The 20,992-nt window shown below is 38.3% G+C and overlaps 4 protein-coding genes across 7 annotated transcripts; 3 read left to right on the forward strand and 1 right to left on the reverse strand.

Annotated features, from left to right (window-relative positions):
* Positions 1–1,239: 1,239 nt before the first annotated feature.
* Positions 1,240–7,475, forward strand: LOC113714144 (probable sugar phosphate/phosphate translocator At3g17430). 2 transcript variants are annotated; one of them, XM_027237941.2, is made up of 10 exons: positions 1,240–1,519; positions 2,638–2,958; positions 3,409–3,516; positions 3,855–3,886; positions 3,975–4,025; positions 4,358–4,419; positions 4,507–4,768; positions 5,434–5,699; positions 5,803–5,897; positions 6,840–7,475. In XM_027237941.2, the coding sequence occupies exons 2-10, from the start codon at positions 2,872–2,874 to the stop codon at positions 7,023–7,025; spliced, it is 1,149 nt and encodes a 382-aa protein (XP_027093742.2). In that variant the 5' UTR covers positions 1,240–1,519; positions 2,638–2,871; the 3' UTR covers positions 7,026–7,475. The 2 variants fall into 2 exon arrangements, with proteins under 2 accessions (XP_027093742.2, XP_071918788.1); XM_072062687.1 differs by lacking the exon at positions 1,240–1,519 and adding an exon at positions 1,593–1,610.
* Positions 7,476–8,934: 1,459 nt separating this feature from the next.
* LOC140013415 (alcohol dehydrogenase 1-like) lies at positions 8,935–12,089 on the forward strand. Of its 2 annotated transcripts, none has more exons than XM_072062691.1 (10): positions 8,935–9,088; positions 9,278–9,414; positions 9,861–9,907; positions 10,061–10,386; positions 10,476–10,558; positions 10,740–10,815; positions 10,914–10,975; positions 11,174–11,269; positions 11,510–11,671; positions 11,785–12,089. In XM_072062691.1, exons 1-10 carry the CDS (start codon positions 9,052–9,054, stop codon positions 11,899–11,901), a joined length of 1,143 nt encoding a protein of 380 aa, XP_071918792.1. In that variant the 5' UTR covers positions 8,935–9,051; the 3' UTR covers positions 11,902–12,089. The 2 variants fall into 2 exon arrangements, with proteins under 2 accessions (XP_071918792.1, XP_071918795.1); XM_072062694.1 differs by having other exon boundaries at positions 8,946–9,088; positions 9,236–9,414.
* A 124-nt stretch (positions 12,090–12,213) lies between these two features.
* On the reverse strand, positions 12,214–14,757 carry LOC113714152 (uncharacterized). 2 transcript variants are annotated; one of them, XR_003453671.2, is made up of 5 exons: positions 14,296–14,757; positions 13,439–13,500; positions 13,245–13,349; positions 13,012–13,147; positions 12,373–12,604 (listed from the first exon to the last, which is right to left on the reverse strand). XR_003453671.2 is itself a non-coding variant. In XM_027237952.2 (4 exons), exons 1-4 carry the CDS (start codon positions 14,537–14,539, stop codon positions 12,473–12,475), a joined length of 543 nt encoding a protein of 180 aa, XP_027093753.2. In that variant the 5' UTR covers positions 14,540–14,752; the 3' UTR covers positions 12,214–12,472. The 2 variants fall into 2 exon arrangements, 1 of the variants encoding a protein (XP_027093753.2); XM_027237952.2 differs by lacking the exon at positions 13,012–13,147 and having other exon boundaries at positions 12,214–12,604; positions 14,296–14,752.
* A 2,228-nt stretch (positions 14,758–16,985) lies between these two features.
* LOC140021596 (uncharacterized) lies at positions 16,986–20,992 on the forward strand. The gene is made up of 2 exons (XM_072072818.1): positions 16,986–20,047; positions 20,147–20,992. Exons 1-2 carry the CDS (start codon positions 17,122–17,124, stop codon positions 20,668–20,670), a joined length of 3,450 nt encoding a protein of 1,149 aa, XP_071928919.1. The 5' UTR covers positions 16,986–17,121; the 3' UTR covers positions 20,671–20,992.

A 20,992-nucleotide genomic window follows, 5' to 3' on the forward strand; every position in this document is an offset into this window, starting at 1 on the left:
CCTAATATGAACCAATAAACAAGCAATTACAAAGGGAGGGCATCAAGAATTGAATAAATTAAAGTAGAATAATTTGTTTTGGTAATTATCTCTTCCATATTTCCTATTAGCCTATTCCTTTTCGCGCCCACCTTGATAAAATGTAAAGAGGCATCTAACAATTGGTGCAGGACATTTTAGTAGAGCATATTAAAGTGATACCAAATATTGCATAGAAGTTACTCTGAAAGTATAAACAAACAAATAAACAATCAACAAAAGAATTATTGTGTTTGAACTAACGATTATTTTGAAATTTCTCTGTTTGGATTGCTGAATTTTTCGAAAACTAATTTTTAAATACTATTAAAAATTTTAAAAAAGTACTCTAAAATGTACTTTAAAAAATAGTCTAAATTTTTTTAAATATTTAAAAAATATTCCAAAAAATATTCTAAAAACTCTTCTAATATTAAATATCCTCAAATATACTATAAAAACTCTACTACAATAAAATTTTTCAAAAATACTCCAAAAAATAGTTAATTCAAACTGTTTAATTAACACAACACACAAAAGAAATATTAGATAAAAAAACAATTGAAAAGGAAAAAAATGCATTTGGAAAATTATAGAAAAAAAATTGTGCTGATTAATTAATTAATTCGTTATCCAAACAAACTTTTTGACCACAATAACACAAAAAGAGTAAAGACACCGGTCAGTCTATAGTCTGCACTCTACCGCACGTCTGGCAGCACAGCATTAACAGCTAAGAAGTACATAGAAACAAGAAAACGCGAAAATTGGTTTGTTTGGACAGAGTATTATTTGAAATGTTATTTGGAATAATTACTTGTAATATTTTTTGTGATGTGATGTATGTGAGATAAAAATATGATTGAAAATATAAAAGGATGGGTTGAAAAATGTGTTTGAGATTGTAAGTTATTTGGGATTATTTGGGATATTTTTACTGTAGTACTTTTTGTGATGTGATGTATGTAAGATAAAAACATATTGGGAAGATAAAAAGTTGTATTGGAAATTGTAAAGATGGTCTAAGCAAATAAAATTGGGGAAATATGAAGCAATCCAAACAAACCCGCGAAATATTATTTGAGATATTTTAGCTACTGTATTCAACAACCGTACGATCAAATTGATCAACGGCGAAATCGTAAATTTCCCTCCGAAGCAATCGATTGAATTACAGTCTTGACCTAAATTTCCAAATTCATTACTGCCCGGTTTTCCACACCCATCATCTCATCATCAATTAGATTGGACGATCTTGATCTTGTCTGACGCAAGCAAGCTAAGCACAGCTCCTCACTAAGACAATAAACACTCTCTCTGTCTCTTTCCATCTCTTTCTTTCTCTCTTTCTCCCTCGCTCTGTCTCCCTCGTTCATTACTAAGGGCTCAGATCTGAGAGAGATTCGAATCGGTCCCGTCACTGTTGCAATTTGGTCGCAGATGGATAAGGTTTTGAAGGTGTTGGTTATTTGTTGTTGAAGCTGTTTGGTGTGGTTATTTGGTAAGATTCATCTCTGCGCGCCTTTCACTCGTATACCTCGTGATTGTCCAGCTCCGATATTTGCATTCAGTTAGGGTTTAAGAATCCAATGGTAGAATAATCAAATTAGATCTGATTGTTAACTGCAAGTATTCGTCCTGCCTACCTACAATGCTTATTCACGTTGCTTTTTTTTTTTTGCCATCGTTTTGGTTTTATGAAGAAATAAGTTCGTGTTTGCAGTCTTTATGGTGGATTTTGTCTACTCCTATTGGCTTAATGAACTATCAAATCCTAGTCATAGTTTTTTGCTGAATCCTTTTAGTCTATCACTTGTACGCCTGCGAACAAACAAGGGTGTCGTTAGATAAATGTTTAGCTTGTTTATGATCTAAATGCAATTTAGTCCTTGATCAAGGTCTAATATAATAAGAGTTTAAGTGGTTTAGTACCTGAAGCCAAGTTTGTGATACGTGCATGTGTACGTCAGTCGTTGAGATCAATTGAGTAATGCTAATGTCTACGTGTATTAGGAATATTGATATTGAGAAGTTTCGACTCAATTAGATATCTAGAGATTTTTCCTTGATGGGAAGTGTAAACTGAACTCAAGCTCTTCGTTCCTGAATATACGTCTATTGTAGAACCGGGTTTTAGGTGAATTCGAGCTCCAGAAGAACAGATCAAGTTGTGTCGCTAGAACATTTTTGTCTTTCATTTGCATTTTTGTTAATAGAGCAACAGCTTTTTCTGAGGTTGTGTTCAGGACCGTGTTTCTGGTGTCACTTGAGAGACAGGAATTATTGGTAAACTTTTGAAATTTGGTGTGGTGGATGTGCTGTCATCAAGTATCAAGATTTCAACATTTGTTTTATGTCAGCTTTCATCATTCGTTGTCGCATTGTAATGTGATCGTAGTTAGCTGGTTTGGGAAAAACCTTCTTGTTATTTATCCATTTTTTTGGAGTTGATTTGTAGCATGCTTGTTATATTGCTGACTCTATGGCAAGACAGCTTGTATTTTTATTGGATTATTTTTTTCACTAAAAACACTGTAGTCATGATTCCTTGCTTCACATGTCAATTTCTTCCTTGGTCTTGCTTTTCTGCCAATGTGCTCACTGACTTTCCTTTTTCAGGTTCCGTGAACATCCATCTCTGAATCAACAGCTGAGTCTTTTCTATTACGTATGCTGCACGCTTGATTAAAGCTTTCAACGGGATGAATAACCACAATTGAACTGAAATCTGCTTCTCATGTCTGGCAAAATATCTCCTTTTAATCATTTGATCCAGATTTGGGCTAAAAGATATCTTCTTAGAGGTTGGTGACGTGAAGATTATCAGTAGGGTGCCAAGTTAGACCTAGCAACATGGTCATTAACAGGCAGCTAGTTTTGACCTATCTTTATCTTCTGGTGTATATATTGCTTTCGTCAGGAGTTATTTTATATAACAAGGTATGTGCTATTCGCTGTTTTATTCTGCCTACATTTGCAAAGTTACAAGTTCTGTTCTGTAAAACAGATGACCTTTTGTCACCGTTCACCTTCAAGTGAACCTTACAGTTCTTCATTAGAAAACCATCCTAGTCTTTTTTTCTCACGGTGCACATGTTCAAATTTATGCTGGTTCAAGCTTCTAAATTTCAGACTGCTCTGTCATGAAAATGTTTGCCTATGTGAAATTGGCTATCTCTAAATTACTGCATTAATGATTCACTCAAAAGTGGCTTCATGTGGATTGGCTCTTGGCTTGGCTTTATATTTAATCTCCATTTTTGCTTTATGTTTTTGCCAGGGATTACCTATAATATTTTGCACTGGATTTACAATTACATCTGTTATCCATTTATCCCTCTTGACAAGTTGGAGCTTTGGGTCCTAAGCATGTTTTGTTGCTTTGTGCAGTGGGTTCTCTCACCAAAGTATTTCAATTTCCCATTTCCTATAACGCTTACAATGATTCATATGGGCTTTTCGGGATTGGTAGCTTTCTTTCTAGTACGAGTTTTCAAGGTAAGAAAGATAGAAATTCTGCTTTTTGTGTAATGTATTTTAAGCTTCTGCTCTGCTATTTGTTATGCTTAAGACAGACTTAGATAATCTTGTCTGTTGTACATAATTCTTGAGTCACTTTAAGGGATGGTAGAATTTGATTTTTGTCTTCTGATGTCTACCAATGAAAACACAGTTGTATCATGTTATATATACTTGTTGCAGTGTTTTGCTCTTTTTTTTTAAAACCTTGTTGCATGCTTTCTTCAGAAATTCTGTGTTTTGTTATCTCAATAGTATTGATCAATTTTCTGCTCTTAGGAAATGATAAATAAATGGCTTAATCTTTCTTGCTGCAGGTTGTAACTCCAGTCAAAATGACTTTTGAAATGTAAGACAATCACATCTAGGTTTATTTATTCTTTTCTATTTTGGCCTTCTGAAATCATTTATGACCCTTTTTTCTACTGAATTTGCAGTTATGCAACATGTGTAATCCCCATTAGTGCCTTCTTTGCTTCAAGCCTCTGGTAATCTCTCCTTTGGTGAAGCTGGGCATGTTTTCTTTGTTATTACATTTCATCAGCATTTCCATGTCATTGTTTCTCTTCCACACAAACTTTAAATGTGTCCAACTACACCTAATGATTTGGAGTTGGTAGTTTAATTTGTGAGCAGTTAAAAACTTATTTCACATTGTGCTTAGTCTGATCCATTTTTTTACTGGGAAGCTTGCAAGGTTTCATAGGAAAGGTGGACTTATTTAGAACTTTTCAGTAACAGGATACTAGATGCAAATTAGGTGTTCTTATCATTTATTGAATTCTTCCAACTGACAGCAGCTGGTTTTATGTTTTTACAGGTTTGGCAACACGGCATATTTGTTTATCTCTGTGGCCTTCATCCAAATGCTCAAAGCCCTCAGTATGTCTTGCTATTCTATGTGTTTTGCATTTTCCATTAGATACTCTAGCGAGTTTTACTAACCGAGTGTTCTGCTTTGTACTACAGTGCCAGTAGCCACATTTCTCATGGCTGTTATTTGTGGTACCGATAAACTACGTTGGGATATATTCTTGAACATGGTGTTGGTTAGCATTGGAGTTGTGGTATCTTCATATGGTGAAATCCATTTCAACATAGTCGGCACAGTTTATCAGGTCACAGGAATATTTGCTGAAGCACTTAGGTTGGTCTTAACTCAAGTTCTTCTCCAGAAGAAAGGCTTGACACTAAATCCTATTACCAGTTTGTATTACATTGCTCCATGCAGGTATGATTCTGCAATCTCTTAGTCTCATATATATATATATTTTTAACCAGCATTATGCCACTGGTTTATGCAATGCCACTTGCAACAATTGCATGAGCATCTATACTGAAGTGAAATCAAAAGCCAAAGTAACTGAAACATGTCTAATTCAAAAGTTTTGAGGCAGCTATACGGAGCAAATAGCACATGTTGCACATCTGTTTGCTTGCATGCACATAAAGAGTGAGGAATACAGTGGGTATGGATGGAGGGAGTTAAAGAATGAATTAACAGATGCATGCCAAGTAATCCTATACATTTGATGAATTGATCTTTGGGTTATTTGGATGATGGAGATATACCGCCTCTTGAATTGGAACTTGTACAGCGATGATAAAATTGAAATTATCTAGACAACCAAAGTTGTAGTGTATTAGCTGTTACAGACAGTGAGTTATAGAAGATTTCATGCTTTTTATTTTCTATATTTAACTTTTGTTGTTTAACTGAAACGGAGACTTGACATTTTATATATTGTGTTTTACATCATTACCTTGTCTTTGCTGCTTTGTGGCGACTTGGCCTGCATTCTATGTACATTTACATGGAATTTCTCCCCAACAATGATGTTTGTTTATGTGTTTTATTGTTTTGATTGTGACGCTTTTTATCACTTTGATCTTCAGCTTTGTGTTTCTCTTTGTGCCCTGGTATCTATTGGAGAAGCCTGGAATGGAAGTTTCACAGATTCAATTTAATTTTGGGATATTCTTCTCCAATGCTCTTAGTGCCCTGGCATTGAATTTCTCAATCTTTCTAGTTATTGGTAGAACCAGCGCTGTGACAATTCGAGTTGCTGGTGTCTTAAAGGACTGGATACTCATTGCCCTTTCGACTGTTGTCTTCCCAGAATCAACTATTACCACTCTTAACATTGTTGGTTATGCCATTGGTAGGTTTATATTCCATGTTGAGCTTGGAATTAACCAGCAATTTAAAAGCTATCTCAAGTGTTTCTCTTATCCTCTTATCTAATTGCACCTGGTCTTTGGCAGCCATATGTGGTGTAATCATGTATAATTACTTGAAAGTCAAAGATGTCCGTGCATCACAACTTCCTATTGAGAATCTTGCAGAAAGAACAGCAAAGGTAAGTATCATAAACTTTTAGTTTTCTTTTTTATGTTATACTAATTAATCTGTAATTAAGACAATGGTTTCGCTCATTGGATTGGCCTTTTTTAAAGTATGATGTCAAACCTCATTGTTGGGGGCTGGGAAGAATGGACTGTTTTTCTGTAGTCCAGTAATTATTTATCAGATGGAAAATCTATTGTCATCTTTGTTCCTGGGGATTCACTAGTTTCTGAAATATCATTGAAAGTTGATTAGGAAAGAAGTATCTTCAGTATCCTATGCCTTATTCGTGCTTATGTGTCATTATCCTTCTGCTTAACCAACAACACCACTCTCTCTCGCTTTCTCTCTCAGTTTTTTTGATTTGGGCTGGCTCCATCCAGCTTCTCTGTTTGCGCATCTATCATGTATGGGATTGTTTACTGTGCCATATAGCTGCTGAGATTGGGAATTTGAATTAAGAGTGAGAGGGAATTTCATGTCAATCCATGTTTGCTTTTGAAAGTTTTTACTGGTAGAAGTTCGCAAAGAGAACTCAAGCCATATAGTGGTTGAGATCGGGAATTTGAGTTAAGAGAGGGAATTTCTTGTCAATCCATGTTTGCTTTTGAATGTTTTTACTTGTAGAACTTTGTAAAGAGAACTCACGAAGAAGGCATTGGAGCATCTGTGTGAGATGTCTTGCGTGCTATAGGCTTAAACCAAATGCTATATTCTAATTATTTTTTTCCCTAAACTGGGATTGTTCCAAATGGCCCTGTAGTGTGACTCTTATGTCAACTAAGATCCTGAAGTTTTACCATGATTCATCTTCTGCTGCTGTTTGCTTAACGTGCTTCATAGTAAAGGGGCTATTCGGTGTATACATCTCTCTATTTTCTCTTTTTTCCACTGAGGGTTCCTCTATTCTGTGTTAGAGATGTTTTAAGTTGGTTTGCCCTACCCCCTTTGGCAGGAATTCAAGATGGAAAAGAAGTCATCTGATCTGTATGTCCCAGATGACACTATCAACAGTAGCAGTGGGCTGAGGATTGGTAGAAATTCTGCTTCTGATGTTAACGTGGATGAAGAAGCACCTCTGTTGGCTTCCTCAAGGCTATCCCATTTGGGCCAAAGCCAATATAGCAGCCACTCAGCTTGATCGTTGGTAGCCCAGAAACGCTTCCTTAAATTTTTCCAGATCACCATCAATACATCATAAAAATATTTCAGCAGAGAAGCAGTGAGCAGGTTTGAAGTGCGTAGCCCCCTATTTTTATTGCTCTGGGGGCGAAGAACTGTCACGCTTTGTAGAGCATCTTACTGTCGTATATTTGTTCTGATTCATTGGGAATAGTTTAGTTCAAGAGTGGATTTATTTTTTGGCCGTGCTGTCTCCCTGCTTTCTAGACTTGGTTTAAATCTTTAGCAGACTTAGGAGCTATAGTTAAATGTTATTCATTTCCACTCACTCTTGTGGGAAGGCCCTCAATAGTTTTCTAATTTGGTGCAAGGGATCCCTCAATATTTCCTTCAACACCCCCTCCCAATGCTGGGGTACAATGTAACGATCAGTATATGCAGAAAATACTAATGGATTCTAATTCTTTAATCCTCAGTGTGGATTCTTCAGGCGTGTTTCGGTATCATGGTCTAAAAGCAGATTCGAGGTCAAAGTGTCAGAAAATTACTCAAATGCTTGAAACGGTTTTCTGGTATTCTCTTCAAGCTAAAGCAGGTCTGCTTGATACATCTACCTGCTCGTGCAACAAAGGTATAAGCGTAGTAATTTGATGTTTGTTGATTCTATTCTTCCATGTTCATTACCGCTGAACAGGTTAAAAATTTTGATGGATTCGCTGCACCTTGCTCTTGGACGGTGCTAGTAACCTTGCCCATTATCTGTTTGTCCTAGATCCGACATCAGAAAGACCATCTTCCCACCACCACCCCCCCAAAAAATTTGCATGTATGGCAGTTTGAAGTTAAAAGCATATCACGTTTCGTCTTTCCAGTGAAAGAGTCGCAGTTACGCGCATGTGCATCTTTGCTTTTGACTTAAAAAAAGTGATGAACATATAGTTGATCACAAGCTTCGTTTGCTGGCTTATTAGACCATATGGTGATCACGCTATATAAAAGGAGTATAGCCGGAGATTGAAAGTGTTGGTTGCTCATAGCCTCGTAATCACATGTTTCTTTAGTTTGGTGCAAAGCATGCTTGTAGATGATTAAATACAGGCGGAGAGATCATCAAACGGCAAAATTTGGGGGGTGGGGTGGGATCGTTGAGTTCTGGAGGTGCTAGTCGAGACAAAGTACAAATCCAGTCAGGATGCTCACACTCCCATGGTATTGTGGCTAAATAGATTATTGATATAAAAATTGTAATCCATGGAATAGATTTATAAATCTATGACTTGCTCAGTGTCTCCAATTGAAGTTGCCAATTGGAATGCCAAGTGTGGTTAGAAAAAGTACTAAGCTTGTCACATTTGAATCAAAACAATATCAAAGATGAATTGCAAGGCAAACGGATATTAAAGTCTTCTGCTTTCAAAAAAAAAAAAAAAAAGCTCCAACGTGACGATTAAAAGTCACTAGTATTTCCCCAGGCAAATGCACGCAACACTTGATTCCCCCTTCCCTGTTGACCTACAGAAAAATACAAACGTGGAAAAATACAGTATTTTTAGTTTCACTTTCTCCTAACGAATTTCTTTTTCTTTATTAGAAAAAAATTCTTAGTTACAACTAGAGAAGTACAAAATAGTTTTCTTTTTATATGATGAAAATAAAAAATACATCGAAGAAATTGAAATGTTGGTAGCTGTCATATGAAGGCCTCAAAAAGACCAACAACGAATAATTGACAAATGTGAGTCATTTGCCCTTGTTTGGCTGCGCTCTCAAATGGAAAATCCTAGCGGCAGATAAGGATCGTTTTCCTGATCGCTTAAAAAGTTTTAGTGCTCGCTAATTGCTAGGGGCCGAATCTATGGGCAATGGGCAAGTGGCTTTTGACGATTCAATTCTCAGCGGCCCAAACTTTACATAAAGGCCATGCATCGATCCAATGCACATATTTAACTGGAACACAAGCCCCGTGACTAGTAGCCGCTACCAAAGAAAGCTCATCAGTCATCATCATTGCTTAGTTTAGATCTTCGTAGCTTCTACCAAGTACCATGTCAAGCACTGCTGGTCTTGTGATTCCCTGTAAAGGTATACTGTCATTTACTACGAGTTCTTCACGTTTTTCTCTTCTTTTCCCCTACCATTTTTGCTCTTTTCTTTTCTGGCTTTATTGTGTCCCCTACCTTTGTTCATGCTGGTTTTGCGATGTATCACTATGCATAATGTCTTATCCAGCTACAAAAGGTAGATAATGTAGTTTGGGCCGTGTAACTGCAGCTGCGGTTTCATGGGAAGCAGGGAAGCCATTGGTAATGGAGCAAGTGGAGGTGGCGCCACCGCAAACCATGGAAGTCAGGATCAAGATCAAACACACTTCTCTCTGTCACACTGACCTCTATTTTTGGGAAGCTAAAGTCAGTTTTTTTTTTCCCTTTAATTGATTGCCCTCTTTGAGTTATTTCACGGATTATAGCATATAATTCTTACTTGTAGTAGCTTTTTTCATGTTTTCAGCACATCTGCCTTGTCTGTTTCAGATTATTCATTCTTATGTAACATTCAGTGGAGATGCATAAGACTGACATACGGAGTACTGTATTAGTCCCTTGATGGGTTTGCCTACTGTATAGATATTATGCTATTCGGCTGTAAGTTAGCAAGGCAAATGCATGTAGTAGCAATTCACTCCAAAATCACGTCTTCTTTCGGAAACACTTAAGGTGCATTATTAGAAATTTCTTCAGTTAAAATACAACATCCAAGTTTGAGTTTTCTGGTGGAAAACCATTATACCCTTTCAAGAATTCTTCTTCGTCTTGACTTCTGGAAGGAGCCTTAATTTGTTTGGTGTTATTTTCAGGGCCAAGCACCGTTGTTCCCCCGCATATTTGGTCATGAAGCAGCAGGGTAATCTTAAAAGCACTATATCTGAGTATCGAGCTTTTATTTGTACACCAGTATTCCATCGAATTATATAATTCAAATGTACGTGTGCTGTTGTGATAATTGAGTAAGGTTTTTTCTCTAAAACCTCACTGCTTCAACCTTTGTCCTCAACAGGATAGTAGAGAGTGTCGGGGAAGGGGTGTCTGATCTCCAGACTGGGGACCATGTGCTTCCAGTTTTCACAGGAGAATGCAAGGAGTGTGCACATTGCAAATCTGAGGACAGCAATATGTGTGACCTGCTTAGAATAAATACAGACAGAGGGGTAATGCTCACTGATGGAAAGTCTAGGTTTTCTATTGATGGAAAGCGAATAAATCATTTCTTAGGAACATCAACTTTCAGTGAATACACTGTTGTCCACTCGGGCTGCCTTGCAAAGATCAATCCATTGGCCCCATTGGATAAAGTATGCATACTGAGTTGTGGCATCTCGACTGGTAAAGTTTCAAATCTTAAAATGATAACATGAGTTTATATCTCTATGAAATATTTTGGTCAAACATTCTGTCTTTTCTATGGAAAACAGGGTTGGGTGCAACACTAAATGTAGCTAAGCCAAAGAAAGGATCCTCAGTTGCCATCTTCGGGCTAGGAGCTGTTGGTTTAGCTGTGAGCGAAATATATTTATTTTTTGTCCCCAGTTAATTTTTTTGATGGTAACTAAACATTTGATTACTGTATCTTAGCTTAATAATTTTCCATGTACGAGAGGTTAGGTTATGTTTCCACTTTCTTTTTCTATCTTCTTAGCTCATTTTGAATCATCTTCTTAACATTTATGTTACTTCAGGCTGCTGAAGGTGCAAGGATTGCTGGGGCATCAAGGATTATTGGGATTGATTTGAACCCTAATAGATTTGAAGAAGGTATGCTCTTCAGTCTCAACTAGGTTCCCGATAATTATAAGAAAATGAGCCACGAATGAGAAACCTTATAGCTTGGATCTCCTCTTTTGTGGTGTTAGCCAAGAAATTTGGAGTGACAGAGTTCATAAATCCAAAGGACCACGACAGACCAGTTCAACAGGTGAAGATTGTCTCCGGAGTTTTTACTATGGGTAGAATGAGCACAAATTTGAATTAACTAGTTCGCCGCGTTTTAATGATTTTGGGTTTCTGGTCAGGTCATTGCAGATATGACAGACGGTGGAGTTGATAGGAGTGTGGTGCACAAATTTGAATTAACTAGTTCGCCGCGTTTTAATGATTTTGGGTTTCTGGTCAGGTCATTGCAGATATGACAGACGGTGGAGTTGATAGGAGTGTGGAGTGCACCGGTCACACTGAAGCCATGGTTTCTGCCTTTGAATGCGTCCATGACGTACGGTTTTAAACTTGCTCTTGCATACAAATGTTCTTCTTTGTTGTTTCAGACGATGTTGTAAGGCTATTGAGTGTCAGCTATATTTGGCTTAGTGCTACAGAAGATGACGGAATTTTAGTAAGAAATTATTGTAGAATATAACTTCATATGAATAGTTCTCGACTTAGATTTGGTTCATCATGAAGCTAGGAAATTCGTTTAATTGACTATAGCGCTTCTGTTTCTCTGAGCATGCAGGGATGGGGTGTTGCCGTACTTGTGGGAGTGCCCAACAAGGATGCAGCCTTCATGACCAAGCCCATTAACTTGCTGAATGAGAGGACAATTAAGGGAACTTTCTTTGGGAATTACAAACCTCGTACTGATCTTCCTTCCGTGGTTGAAATGTACATGAACAAGGTAGTAACAGATTATCTAATGCCTCACAAGATTCAATTTCACTTTGCCCCGTTGTCATGCAAAAAAACAAAAGGTACTGATATGCTGCACGAAATCATTTTACTATCCTGCAGAAACTAGAGCTGGAGAAATTCATTACACATCGGGTTTCATTCTCCGACATCAACAGGGCTTTCGAGCTCATGTTGAGAGGGGAAGGTCTGAGATGTATTATCAACATGGGAGAGTAATGCCTTCATGTTCAAGAAGAGAATTCGTTTCTGGCTTGATATAGCTTCTTTCTTGATGTAATGAAAATCCTCTCTGTATTGTACTTTTTAACTGTGTTTTCTTTTGGTTTCTTTCTACTTGCATATGCAACATATCGCAATTGCGAGGAATGGATTCCCAATATATAAAGAGGCACTTATTGAATCTACTTGATTATCAATTTCCATTTACATCAGCACAAATCTGGGATCGTGCACTAGAAGCATGCAGATGCAAAGATTCTTCACCACCTCCTTGCTGTGTTATTTATTTCTTTTAGAGGATTTCATGAGTTGGGACAATTAGCAACCACCGAGCTATTATCATAAGACAACTACAGAATAATAAGTATACATTTCGAAAACTTGAATAACTTCAAAACTATGCTATATTTACATGTCACTAAGTGCATGTGAATGAAGTAGAAGAAGTACATCTTCAGATAGGAAAGCTTTTCATCTGAGAAAGGTATGCTAAAAATTCTCTGGAAAAAAAAAAGGTTGAAGCAGTCGGGGAGGAAGGACTGAACCAACATCTTTGGTCGTGCTTTAGTTACTTGTACTTCTCCATTATTTTTCTTGCTTCTTCAAGACTGTCTTCCACAGAGGTAGTACCTCCATCTCCTTTCGGGCCTTCATCTTTATTCAATGCTATGAACGTAAAGTAAATGAGTCCCATCATGGCCTGCTCACAAATGAGGAAGACAGGTTTTATTATTGGCTGCATTTGACTCCTTGCACAGCAAATATAATGCCAGAATTTGAGCAGAAGGAACATATAATCACAAGCAAAAAAGGCGAATCTTTGCTTGGCTAAGGTAATCCCATCTAAATCTTATTGTTTTCCTAACAACATACTGCATAAAACTCCAGTGTTCCCATGTTAAAGACATATTACTTTAGCAATAGTCATTATAGCTATCCTACCATTAGCAATCCCAATTCCTAGTTTCTTGTTTGACTTCCTCAGGGCAGCAAAGCATGACAGAAAGTGAACAAGCAATTCTTAGTAAAAATGACATTTTTTTTCCCTTAAATCTTCTAAACTCTATTTCTCACTATTGTAAAGTCATGAAGTGAAAGAGGTAATACCCAGGGTTTAGTAGCATATTGAGCAAGTTAACACACCGCATATCTCCACAAACAAGCGGAATTCCGTTAGCTGATTAAATGTTGAATTCAGTATACATTTCAACTTTGACAGCTTTAACAAAATTTATTGGTAGTCCTGAGAATAAAGAAGCAACAGTAACAAATAAATGGCATAGTGAAATTAAAAAAAAATAAAAGAAAGAAAAGAGATACAAAACAGAATGAAAGCATACCAGCACGGTGAAGGCAGTAGACAGGAAGGACGCGAGTACAATGAGTGATATAGACAGAGCAACTACAGTTACTGCAATTCTTGCTAGCGGCCTTGGGATAGCTCCCTAACAGGAAACAAAAAGTAGAAGATTGTGAGATCGCAGTTTGAATAAGTAAGTTGCTTTAAAATCACTAGTGAGACTGGTAAACTTACAGGCACTAGATTAGTTCCTGCTTCAATTCCATCCATCCCAACCTTCCATACTGTTCGAACAACTGGTTGACCAGGATGATATAAACATAAACCCACCCCCTCACCCCCCAAATATATATATATATATATATATATAGAGAGAGAGAGAGAGAGAACCACGGTTAAATAATTAGAGCAAAGAGTAGTAGTACAAGAACTTAGCAAAATCAAAGGCACGAAAGGAAAAAGAACGGTAAATACCATTCTACCAACACATAGAACTAAGACTCGAGATGCAAATCGACAGATAATGTTAATGAAATGCTAAACTATGTTGTTATAGCAAAACTTGAAAACTTTCCTCTAGCAGGACAGCAAAGAACTTCCTTATAGTTCAATGCATTATCACCACACTGTCCAACAAAATGTAGGCATCAATTACTCTATACCGATAACCCTTCCTCCACTCACTAAAAACACAACGCTCTTTCTTCCAATTCCCACAAATGCTTCAGAGTAGTTCACCTCTTTAAGTAGCTGAGCCAATTCATTCATATAGAAGCAGCCCTTAGGTCACCCAGTCCCACTACAAATTGCGCACATACCTAGGGATTTTGCACCAAACTACATTCAATTTATCAAAGGTTTACAACATGCCACCAGAATGTCCATTTTTTCCGAATGACAGTACATCCCCCAAAAATGTTTCTTTTTGACAGCAATCCAAGCCCAACCCCTCAAAAAAATGCCAACAACCATGATAGACATATCAACAACCAATACTAGACTACTGACTAGAATTCCTCATAACAAAGTATAATAATTGGAAAAAACCCAATAAGCAAGAAAATTTGTAGAAACAGAAGGTGGCAGCTTACCTTTAAGGAAATTGGATTGTGCAGACAGAACAGTGGGTACAACCTGAGGAGGTCTGGGGCTCCTCAACTTCTTGAATTGAACGGTTGACACCAGAATTTGCCTTTTGAACCTCAAAACTGAATTGGAAGAAAGAAAGCGAGATTGGTTCAAAGCCAAAGCTTGAGTTTCGATGCAACATTTGCTGGGAGAGTAATGTGAAATGGGCAAGAAGAGGCCACTGCTACATAAGCTTACTGAAGCCATTTGAACTGCTTTATTCGTTCAATAAATATATATATAAATCAAAAATGGTTCTTGTGGTTGTATAAGATACTCTATGAACTAGTAGAAGACGTTATATCGTATATCATGGGGTGGGAATTAAAATCTCTCCGTCTCGGTGGAGCCGTGGAGCGTTGAGTGGATATATGGCCCTATGGGGGATGAAAATTTTGCCAGGAAATAGTAACCAGAAAATCAAAAGAGCGAAAGAAACGGGGAATGGATGGAAAAGCGACTAATTTGGGCTTAAATGGAGTGATTACGGTCCACAACTTATGGACTGTTCTGGTAAACAAATTTGGGCCTTTTTGGGCTCCACAGAAACATGGAAATTAGACAAAAGACAAGAGGGCAAAGTCCATATTGGGCTTTAATAAAATCCTACAGAACTTTGGGCTGCCCATCACAAACACTGAAGAAGATTTGATCGCCAACACAGGTTGGACCTTCAATTTTATTTTTTTTTGCCAGCAACTATACATTGTATAACTTACTCTATCCTAATCTAGAGGGAGGGGAGCCTAAAAAGACTTGTGTTAGGAGCTAGTAGGTATACAGACCCAACTAGATCAAGAAAATGCTATGACATTACTCTTAGATTTTTTTTGCTGCAGGTGAGGTTTGAACCCTCATCTACAGCCCAAGGAGGGACTTAAGTCTCTCCCTGGTTGGACCTTCAATGGATGGATAAGAACGGATCATGTTCTCACCCACACAAAAGATCTGTATATTTTGCCAGGATCTGGCTGGCTGTTGATGAGAGGATGTTCCAATCATACTGAAAATTGAAAAACTGAGAAGCAATTCATGGCCCGGATTCCTTTGATTTTGGAATACGGGATAATAAAGCCCGTCTCATGTCTGATCCTCCCCACGTGAGCAAGTCATGGCATCATGTAAGTGGCTTATTTCAGTTCGCATGAGAAACAAATTCAATAATGGCATCCTCCAACGTCCAAATTCTCCCCCCTTCCTCTCCCCGCCGAAAAAAAAAAAAAACACTAGTTACTAATAGTTATGTGATCTTTTTAACAAATAATGAAGTAAATTTAAATGGCGTTTTTTTAGATGTTTAATTATTTTATGATTCTCAAGTATGAAAAACCAAATATATTTTTTTCAAACTTAGTTACCGGTCATTCATTCGAGTACTCTGTGATCGTGAACCAGTTATGGTTCAACTTTTTGTCGAGCTAATAGAACTGCTTCAGATCACAAAGTTGTTCCGTCGGTCGGTCGGGTGAACACCCCTTATTATTGATGCCTGATGAAGGTTCACGTAAGAGAAATAAAAAGTGAGCTCCAAAAAAAAAAAAAAAAAAAAGGAGGATGCTGAGGAGGGGAATAATTTGATTATAGGGTTTAAATAGTATAGTACACAACAAGGGGAATTGGATTCCAATGGTGAGATGTTTCCAAGGTCACTTGACTCGCACCTCTCCTAGGACTATGGGCTCTGCACCTTTGCCCCTATATTTTTAATCTTCATTTCTGCCTTATTTAGTCAATGTAATAGTATTTTAAACTTTAAAAGACCTCAATCAATTATACTTACCACACCACCCCCATTCCAATGGAACCACTGCATTTGAAGATTGACTAAAAAAAAAAAAGAAGAAGAAGAAAGAGACTGACTTTAACTTTTGAACGACTGCAGGGGAGGAGCCGCGCGCCGGGCCTCCTTCGTCACTTAGCTCTATAGGCAAAACCAGAAAGAAAGAAATGTATTGCAAAAGGAATGATGTGTTGTCTGACGCACGGTTGAAAATGAAAACCTTCACCACGTGGTTAGGCCTAAAAATCTGGAACAAATTAATATATGTTCTTCAATTTCAACTGGGATTCTCGGGAATTTGCTATCAACCAAATCCAGCATTAGCCTTTTGGAAGGATTCTGTCTTCTTTTTTTTTTTTTCCGGGGTAGGGTGCAATGGAGGGCCTACGATTTGGAAGTGTCTTTTACCGCGTAATTTATGGATTGGAAAGTTGGACTAGTGCCAAAATAAACAAAAGCTTTTTATTTCCAGAACGGAGATTATTGGTAAAAGAATTGAATGGGAATCACTGTCCTGGAAATCTTACGAGTTAGGCGTCAAGAAAATTGTTAACTGTGATTTGTATGGAGAAAATTTGTGAGAAGTTGGCATTATTATACCATGAAGGTAAAAAGCCATCCACCATGTCACTGATTGTTTTGAGGAAAACAATGCAAGAACACATGGTTGTGGTTCTGCTCCTAGCCAAGCGTGAGCCAGTCTATCCATGGCTATTCAAAATATAATACTGCTACTAGTACATAGGGAAGAAAACAGGAAAGCAGAACCCCGAGGTGAAAGATGGGAGGTGGAGCTGCTGGTGTGATTCCTAATCTTTAATAATTATTGCACCCTCTTTCTTTGTCTCTTCTTTTCTTGCTTCCTTGCAAAGCTGGAAAGTAGTACTCGTAGTGCTAATATACTTGGCTTCTTTCTGCATTCACAGCACTAATAGAGGACGTGAATTCAAGAACTGAGAAACCCAATGCAAAACCGATAAGATAGGTTTGGAATTGGGATTTGAGGCCAATGCAAATGCCAATGCCTAGGCAAATGCAATCTCTCAACCATCAAAATCACCACCACCTTCAATACTACTATCTCCTCCTTTTGCTCGCTGTTTTATCGCAAGCTGTGGCAGAAGCCGCTAGTAATGAAGTTGTTGTTCTGTTTTCTTGGCTTCAAACCTCTCCTTCACCACCTTCTTCCTTCTCAGACTGGAATTCTTTAGACTCTAATCCTTGTAACTGGTCCTACATTAAATGTTCTTCTGATAATTTTGTAACAGAAATCAACATTCAATCCATCCAGCTTGCCACTCCATTTCCTTCCAACCTTTCCTCTCTCCGATCCCTCCGCACTCTTATCATTTCTGGTGCTAATCTAACTGGGACTATCCCACTTGAGATTGGAGATTGCACTTCCCTTAGAACTATTGATATCAGTTCAAACAGTCTTGTGGGCAGCATCCCACTCACCATTAGTAAGCTTCAGAATCTTGAGGACTTGACACTGCACTCCAATAAACTTACTGGAAACATTCCACCAGAGCTTAGCAATTGCATCGGCCTAAAAAATATCCTTTTGTTTGACAATGAGCTAAGTGGAAATCTTCCCGTTGAACTAGGAAAGCTTGCATCTCTGGTAGTCCTAAGAGTTGGAGGGAACAAAGAAATTGATGGTAAAATTCCTGACGAGTTGGGAGATTGCCAGAATTTGGTAGTGCTGGGTCTGGCTGATACTAAAATTTCTGGTTCTCTTCCTGCATCTTTGGGCATGCTAAGAAATCTTCAAGTATTGTCAGTTTATACTACCATGCTTTCAGGGGAAATACCTTCGGATATAGGCAATTGCTCAGAGCTAGTTGACTTGTATTTGTATGAGAACAATTTATCAGGTTCGCTTCCAGCAGAGCTGGGCAAGCTTCAGAAACTTCAGAAGATGTTATTGTGGCAAAACAATCTAGTTGGGCATATTCCTGATGAAATTGGGAACTGCAGAAGTTTGTTGATTGCTGATTTTTCATTGAACTCTTTCACTGGAAGCATTCCTTGGTCATTTGGGAACCTCACCAACCTGTTGGAGTTGATGATTAGTAACAACAATATTTCTGGTTCTATTCCTCCTGTTCTTTCTAATGCTACAAGTCTGACACAACTACAGCTAGATACTAACCAGATATCGGGCTCGATTCCAATGGAGCTCGGATTTTTGACAGAGCTGAATATCTTCTTTGCTTGGCAGAACAAGCTTGAGGGAAGCATTCCACCTGGATTGGCTGGTTGCAGAAGTCTTCAAGCTCTGGATTTGTCACACAATTTTCTCACTGGTAGCTTACCCCCTGGCCTCTTTCAGCTGAAAAATCTAACCAAGCTTCTCTTGATTTCCAACGATATATCAGGCTCTATCCCTCACGAGACAGGTAATTGTAGCTCACTTATGCGATTACGTCTCACTGATAATAAGATCAGTGGACAAATTCCAAGCGAAATTGGGTTGCTGAGGAGTCTCACTTTTCTTGACCTTTCTAATAATAATCTCATTGGATCAATACCTGATGAGATTGGCAATTGTCTAGCGTTGCAGATGCTGAATCTGAGAAACAATACTCTTTCTGGCACTCTGCCAAGCTCTCTATCTTCTCTAAGTAGACTTCAGGTCTTGGACGTTTCTCTGAACACTTTTTCTGGTCAGATTTCTGGGAGTTATAGCCAACTTACTTCCCTTAATAGGCTTGTTTTAAGTAGAAATTCTTTCTCGGGGTCAATCCCCTCAACACTGGACCGCTTGACAAGCCTCCAATTGCTTGATCTAAGTGGCAACAATCTCTCTGGCAATATCCCAATGGAACTGTTTAAAATTGAGTCCCTGGACATTGCTTTGAATTTGAGCTGGAATACCTTGACAGGGGTAATTCCACCTGAGATATCTGCTCTAAACAAACTCTCTGTGCTGGACCTGTCACACAATAAACTTGAAGGAGAATTGATGGCTCTCTCCGGGCTAGAAAACCTAGTTTCCCTGAATATTTCTTACAACAACTTCACAGGTTATCTTCCGGACAATAAATTGTTCAGACAGTTATCAGCAACTGAACTGGCAGGGAACCAGGGCTTGTGTTCTTTGGGGCATGATTCTTGCTTCTTGAGCAGTGGACCAGGCATGGGAATGCCAAAGAACAAAGACATTAGACGATCCTGGAAACTGAAAACTGCAATTGCTCTACTTGCTGTTTTAGCGGTGGCCTTGGCAGTTCTAGGTTTCTTTGCAGTTTTTCATGTTCGAACTTTGAAGAGAAAAGATAATGATTATGAGTTGGGAGGAGGGGACATTTCCCCTTGGCAATTTAGTCCATTCCAGAAATTAAATTTCACAGTGGATCAAGTTCTGAAATGCTTGGTGGAATCCAACGTGATTGGAAAGGGATGTTCTGGAATTGTTTATCGTGCAGACCTGGATAACGGTGAAGTTATTGCAGTGAAGAAACTATGGACATCAACAATGGCTGTAGGATACAGCCGCAAAAATGATCAACTTGGAGCTAGTGGTGGGATTCGCGATTCTTTTTCCACCGAAGTAAAGACACTGGGTTCAATTCGTCATAAAAACATTGTTAGATTCTTGGGTTGCTGTTGGAATCAGAATACAAAGTTGCTGATGTATGATTACATGCCTAATGGAAGCCTGGGAAGTCTCCTCCATGAAAGAAGCAGTGGTTGCCTGGAATGGGAACTGAGGTATCAGATCATCCTAGGTGCAGCTCAAGGCTTGGCTTATTTACACCACGATTGTGTTCCACCAATTGTTCACAGGGACATCAAGGCAAATAACATTCTCATTGGTCTTGAATTTGAGCCCTACATTGCTGATTTCGGACTGGCAAAACTCGTTGATGATGAAGACTTTGCTCGTTCTTCCAAAACTGTTGCCGGTTCCTATGGGTACATTGCACCAGGTTAGTCCAAATTTAGCAATTTTTTTCCCCAAACTGATTTGAGTGTTTTAAGTGATGTGGCAAATTATGGTTGTTTGTCGATCGTTTCTGTTCTTGCAGAATATGGTTACATGATGAAAATCACGGAGAAAAGCGATGTATACAGCTATGGAGTGGTAGTGTTAGAAATTCTAACAGGAAAGCAACCAATCGATCCCACAATACCAGACGGGCTACACATTGTGGACTGGGTAAGACAAAAAAGGGCAGGTGCAGAGCTGTTGGATCCCAGCTTACTTTCCAGGCCTGAATCAGAAATTGAAGAAATGACTCAAATTCTTGGAGTGGCTGTGCTTTGTGTAAATCCATCACCAGATGATAGGCCAACTATGAAGGATGTGGCAGCAATGCTCAAAGAAATAAAACATGAGAAAGAGGAATACATGAAAGTTGACATGCTGCTCAAAGATTCACAGGCTAATGAGCACAAGGGAACTGGAAAAGACAATGATAAGGTTTATCATGGAGGAGGGCCATCATCAACAACTATGAACAGCTTGTACTTGGAAAGTCACAATTCAAGCTTTACTGCATCCTCATTGCTGCATTCTTCTTCCTCCAGTGGAAAAGTTGGTTTTAGATGAATAGCTCTCATAATTGTCTTATTCCTTGACTTAAACAGCGGAGAGCTCTCATAATTGTCCTTCAAATTTTGTCCAAATTTTTCATTTTAGCCTCACAATTATAGTACTACTTCTAGACTTGGAATAAATCCTTTTGGGGCCATAAGGTGTTTGAACAATTTCGTTGTTGAAATTTGAACGACGATGAGGGCTTAAAGCTTGAATAATGATCCCTCGATGTAGCATATTTAGCACTCTTTTAGAGGCAACTATATCTTAGGGTGAAACAAAAAACCAAAAGAAATCAAATCATGGCCTAGTCAGCTGCAGATTTGTAACTCCA

Source organism: Coffea arabica, chromosome 1e (genome assembly GCF_036785885.1).
Source record: "Coffea arabica cultivar ET-39 chromosome 1e, Coffea Arabica ET-39 HiFi, whole genome shotgun sequence".
Classification (NCBI taxonomy): domain Eukaryota; kingdom Viridiplantae; phylum Streptophyta; class Magnoliopsida; order Gentianales; family Rubiaceae; genus Coffea; species Coffea arabica.

What these genes read in the sequence shown, in the direction of transcription:
- LOC140021596 (XM_072072818.1), top strand. Translation starts at nt 17,122, where the DNA reads ATGCAAATGCCAATGCCTAGGCAAATGCAATCTCTCAACCATCAAAAT. An exon ending in CTATGGGTACATTGCACCAG is followed by an intron (nt 20,048 to 20,146) that starts GTTAGTCCAAAT and finishes CTGTTCTTGCAG; the next exon opens with AATATGGTTACATGATGAAA.
- LOC140013415 (XM_072062691.1), top strand. Translation starts at nt 9,052, where the DNA reads ATGTCAAGCACTGCTGGTCTTGTGATTCCCTGTAAAG. An exon ending in CCTTTGAATGCGTCCATGAC is followed by an intron (nt 11,270 to 11,509) that starts GTACGGTTTTAA and finishes CTGAGCATGCAG; the next exon opens with GGATGGGGTGTTGCCGTACT. An exon ending in TTGAAATGTACATGAACAAG is followed by an intron (nt 11,672 to 11,784) that starts GTAGTAACAGAT and finishes ACTATCCTGCAG; the next exon opens with AAACTAGAGCTGGAGAAATT.
- LOC113714152 (XM_027237952.2), bottom strand. Translation starts at nt 14,539, where the DNA reads ATGGCTTCAGTAAGCTTATGTAGCAGTGGCCTCTTCTTGCCCATTTCA. An exon ending in ACAATCCAATTTCCTTAAAG is followed by an intron (nt 13,501 to 14,295) that starts GTAAGCTGCCAC and finishes CTGGTCAACCAG; the next exon opens with TTGTTCGAACAGTATGGAAG. An exon ending in CTACTGCCTTCACCGTGCTG is followed by an intron (nt 12,605 to 13,244) that starts GTATGCTTTCAT and finishes ATTTGTGAGCAG; the next exon opens with GCCATGATGGGACTCATTTA.
- LOC113714144 (XM_027237941.2), top strand. Translation starts at nt 2,872, where the DNA reads ATGGTCATTAACAGGCAGCTAGTTTTGACCTATCTTTATCTTCTGGTG. An exon ending in TATTACATTGCTCCATGCAG is followed by an intron (nt 4,769 to 5,433) that starts GTATGATTCTGC and finishes TTTGATCTTCAG; the next exon opens with CTTTGTGTTTCTCTTTGTGC. An exon ending in CATTGTTGGTTATGCCATTG is followed by an intron (nt 5,700 to 5,802) that starts GTAGGTTTATAT and finishes GGTCTTTGGCAG; the next exon opens with CCATATGTGGTGTAATCATG.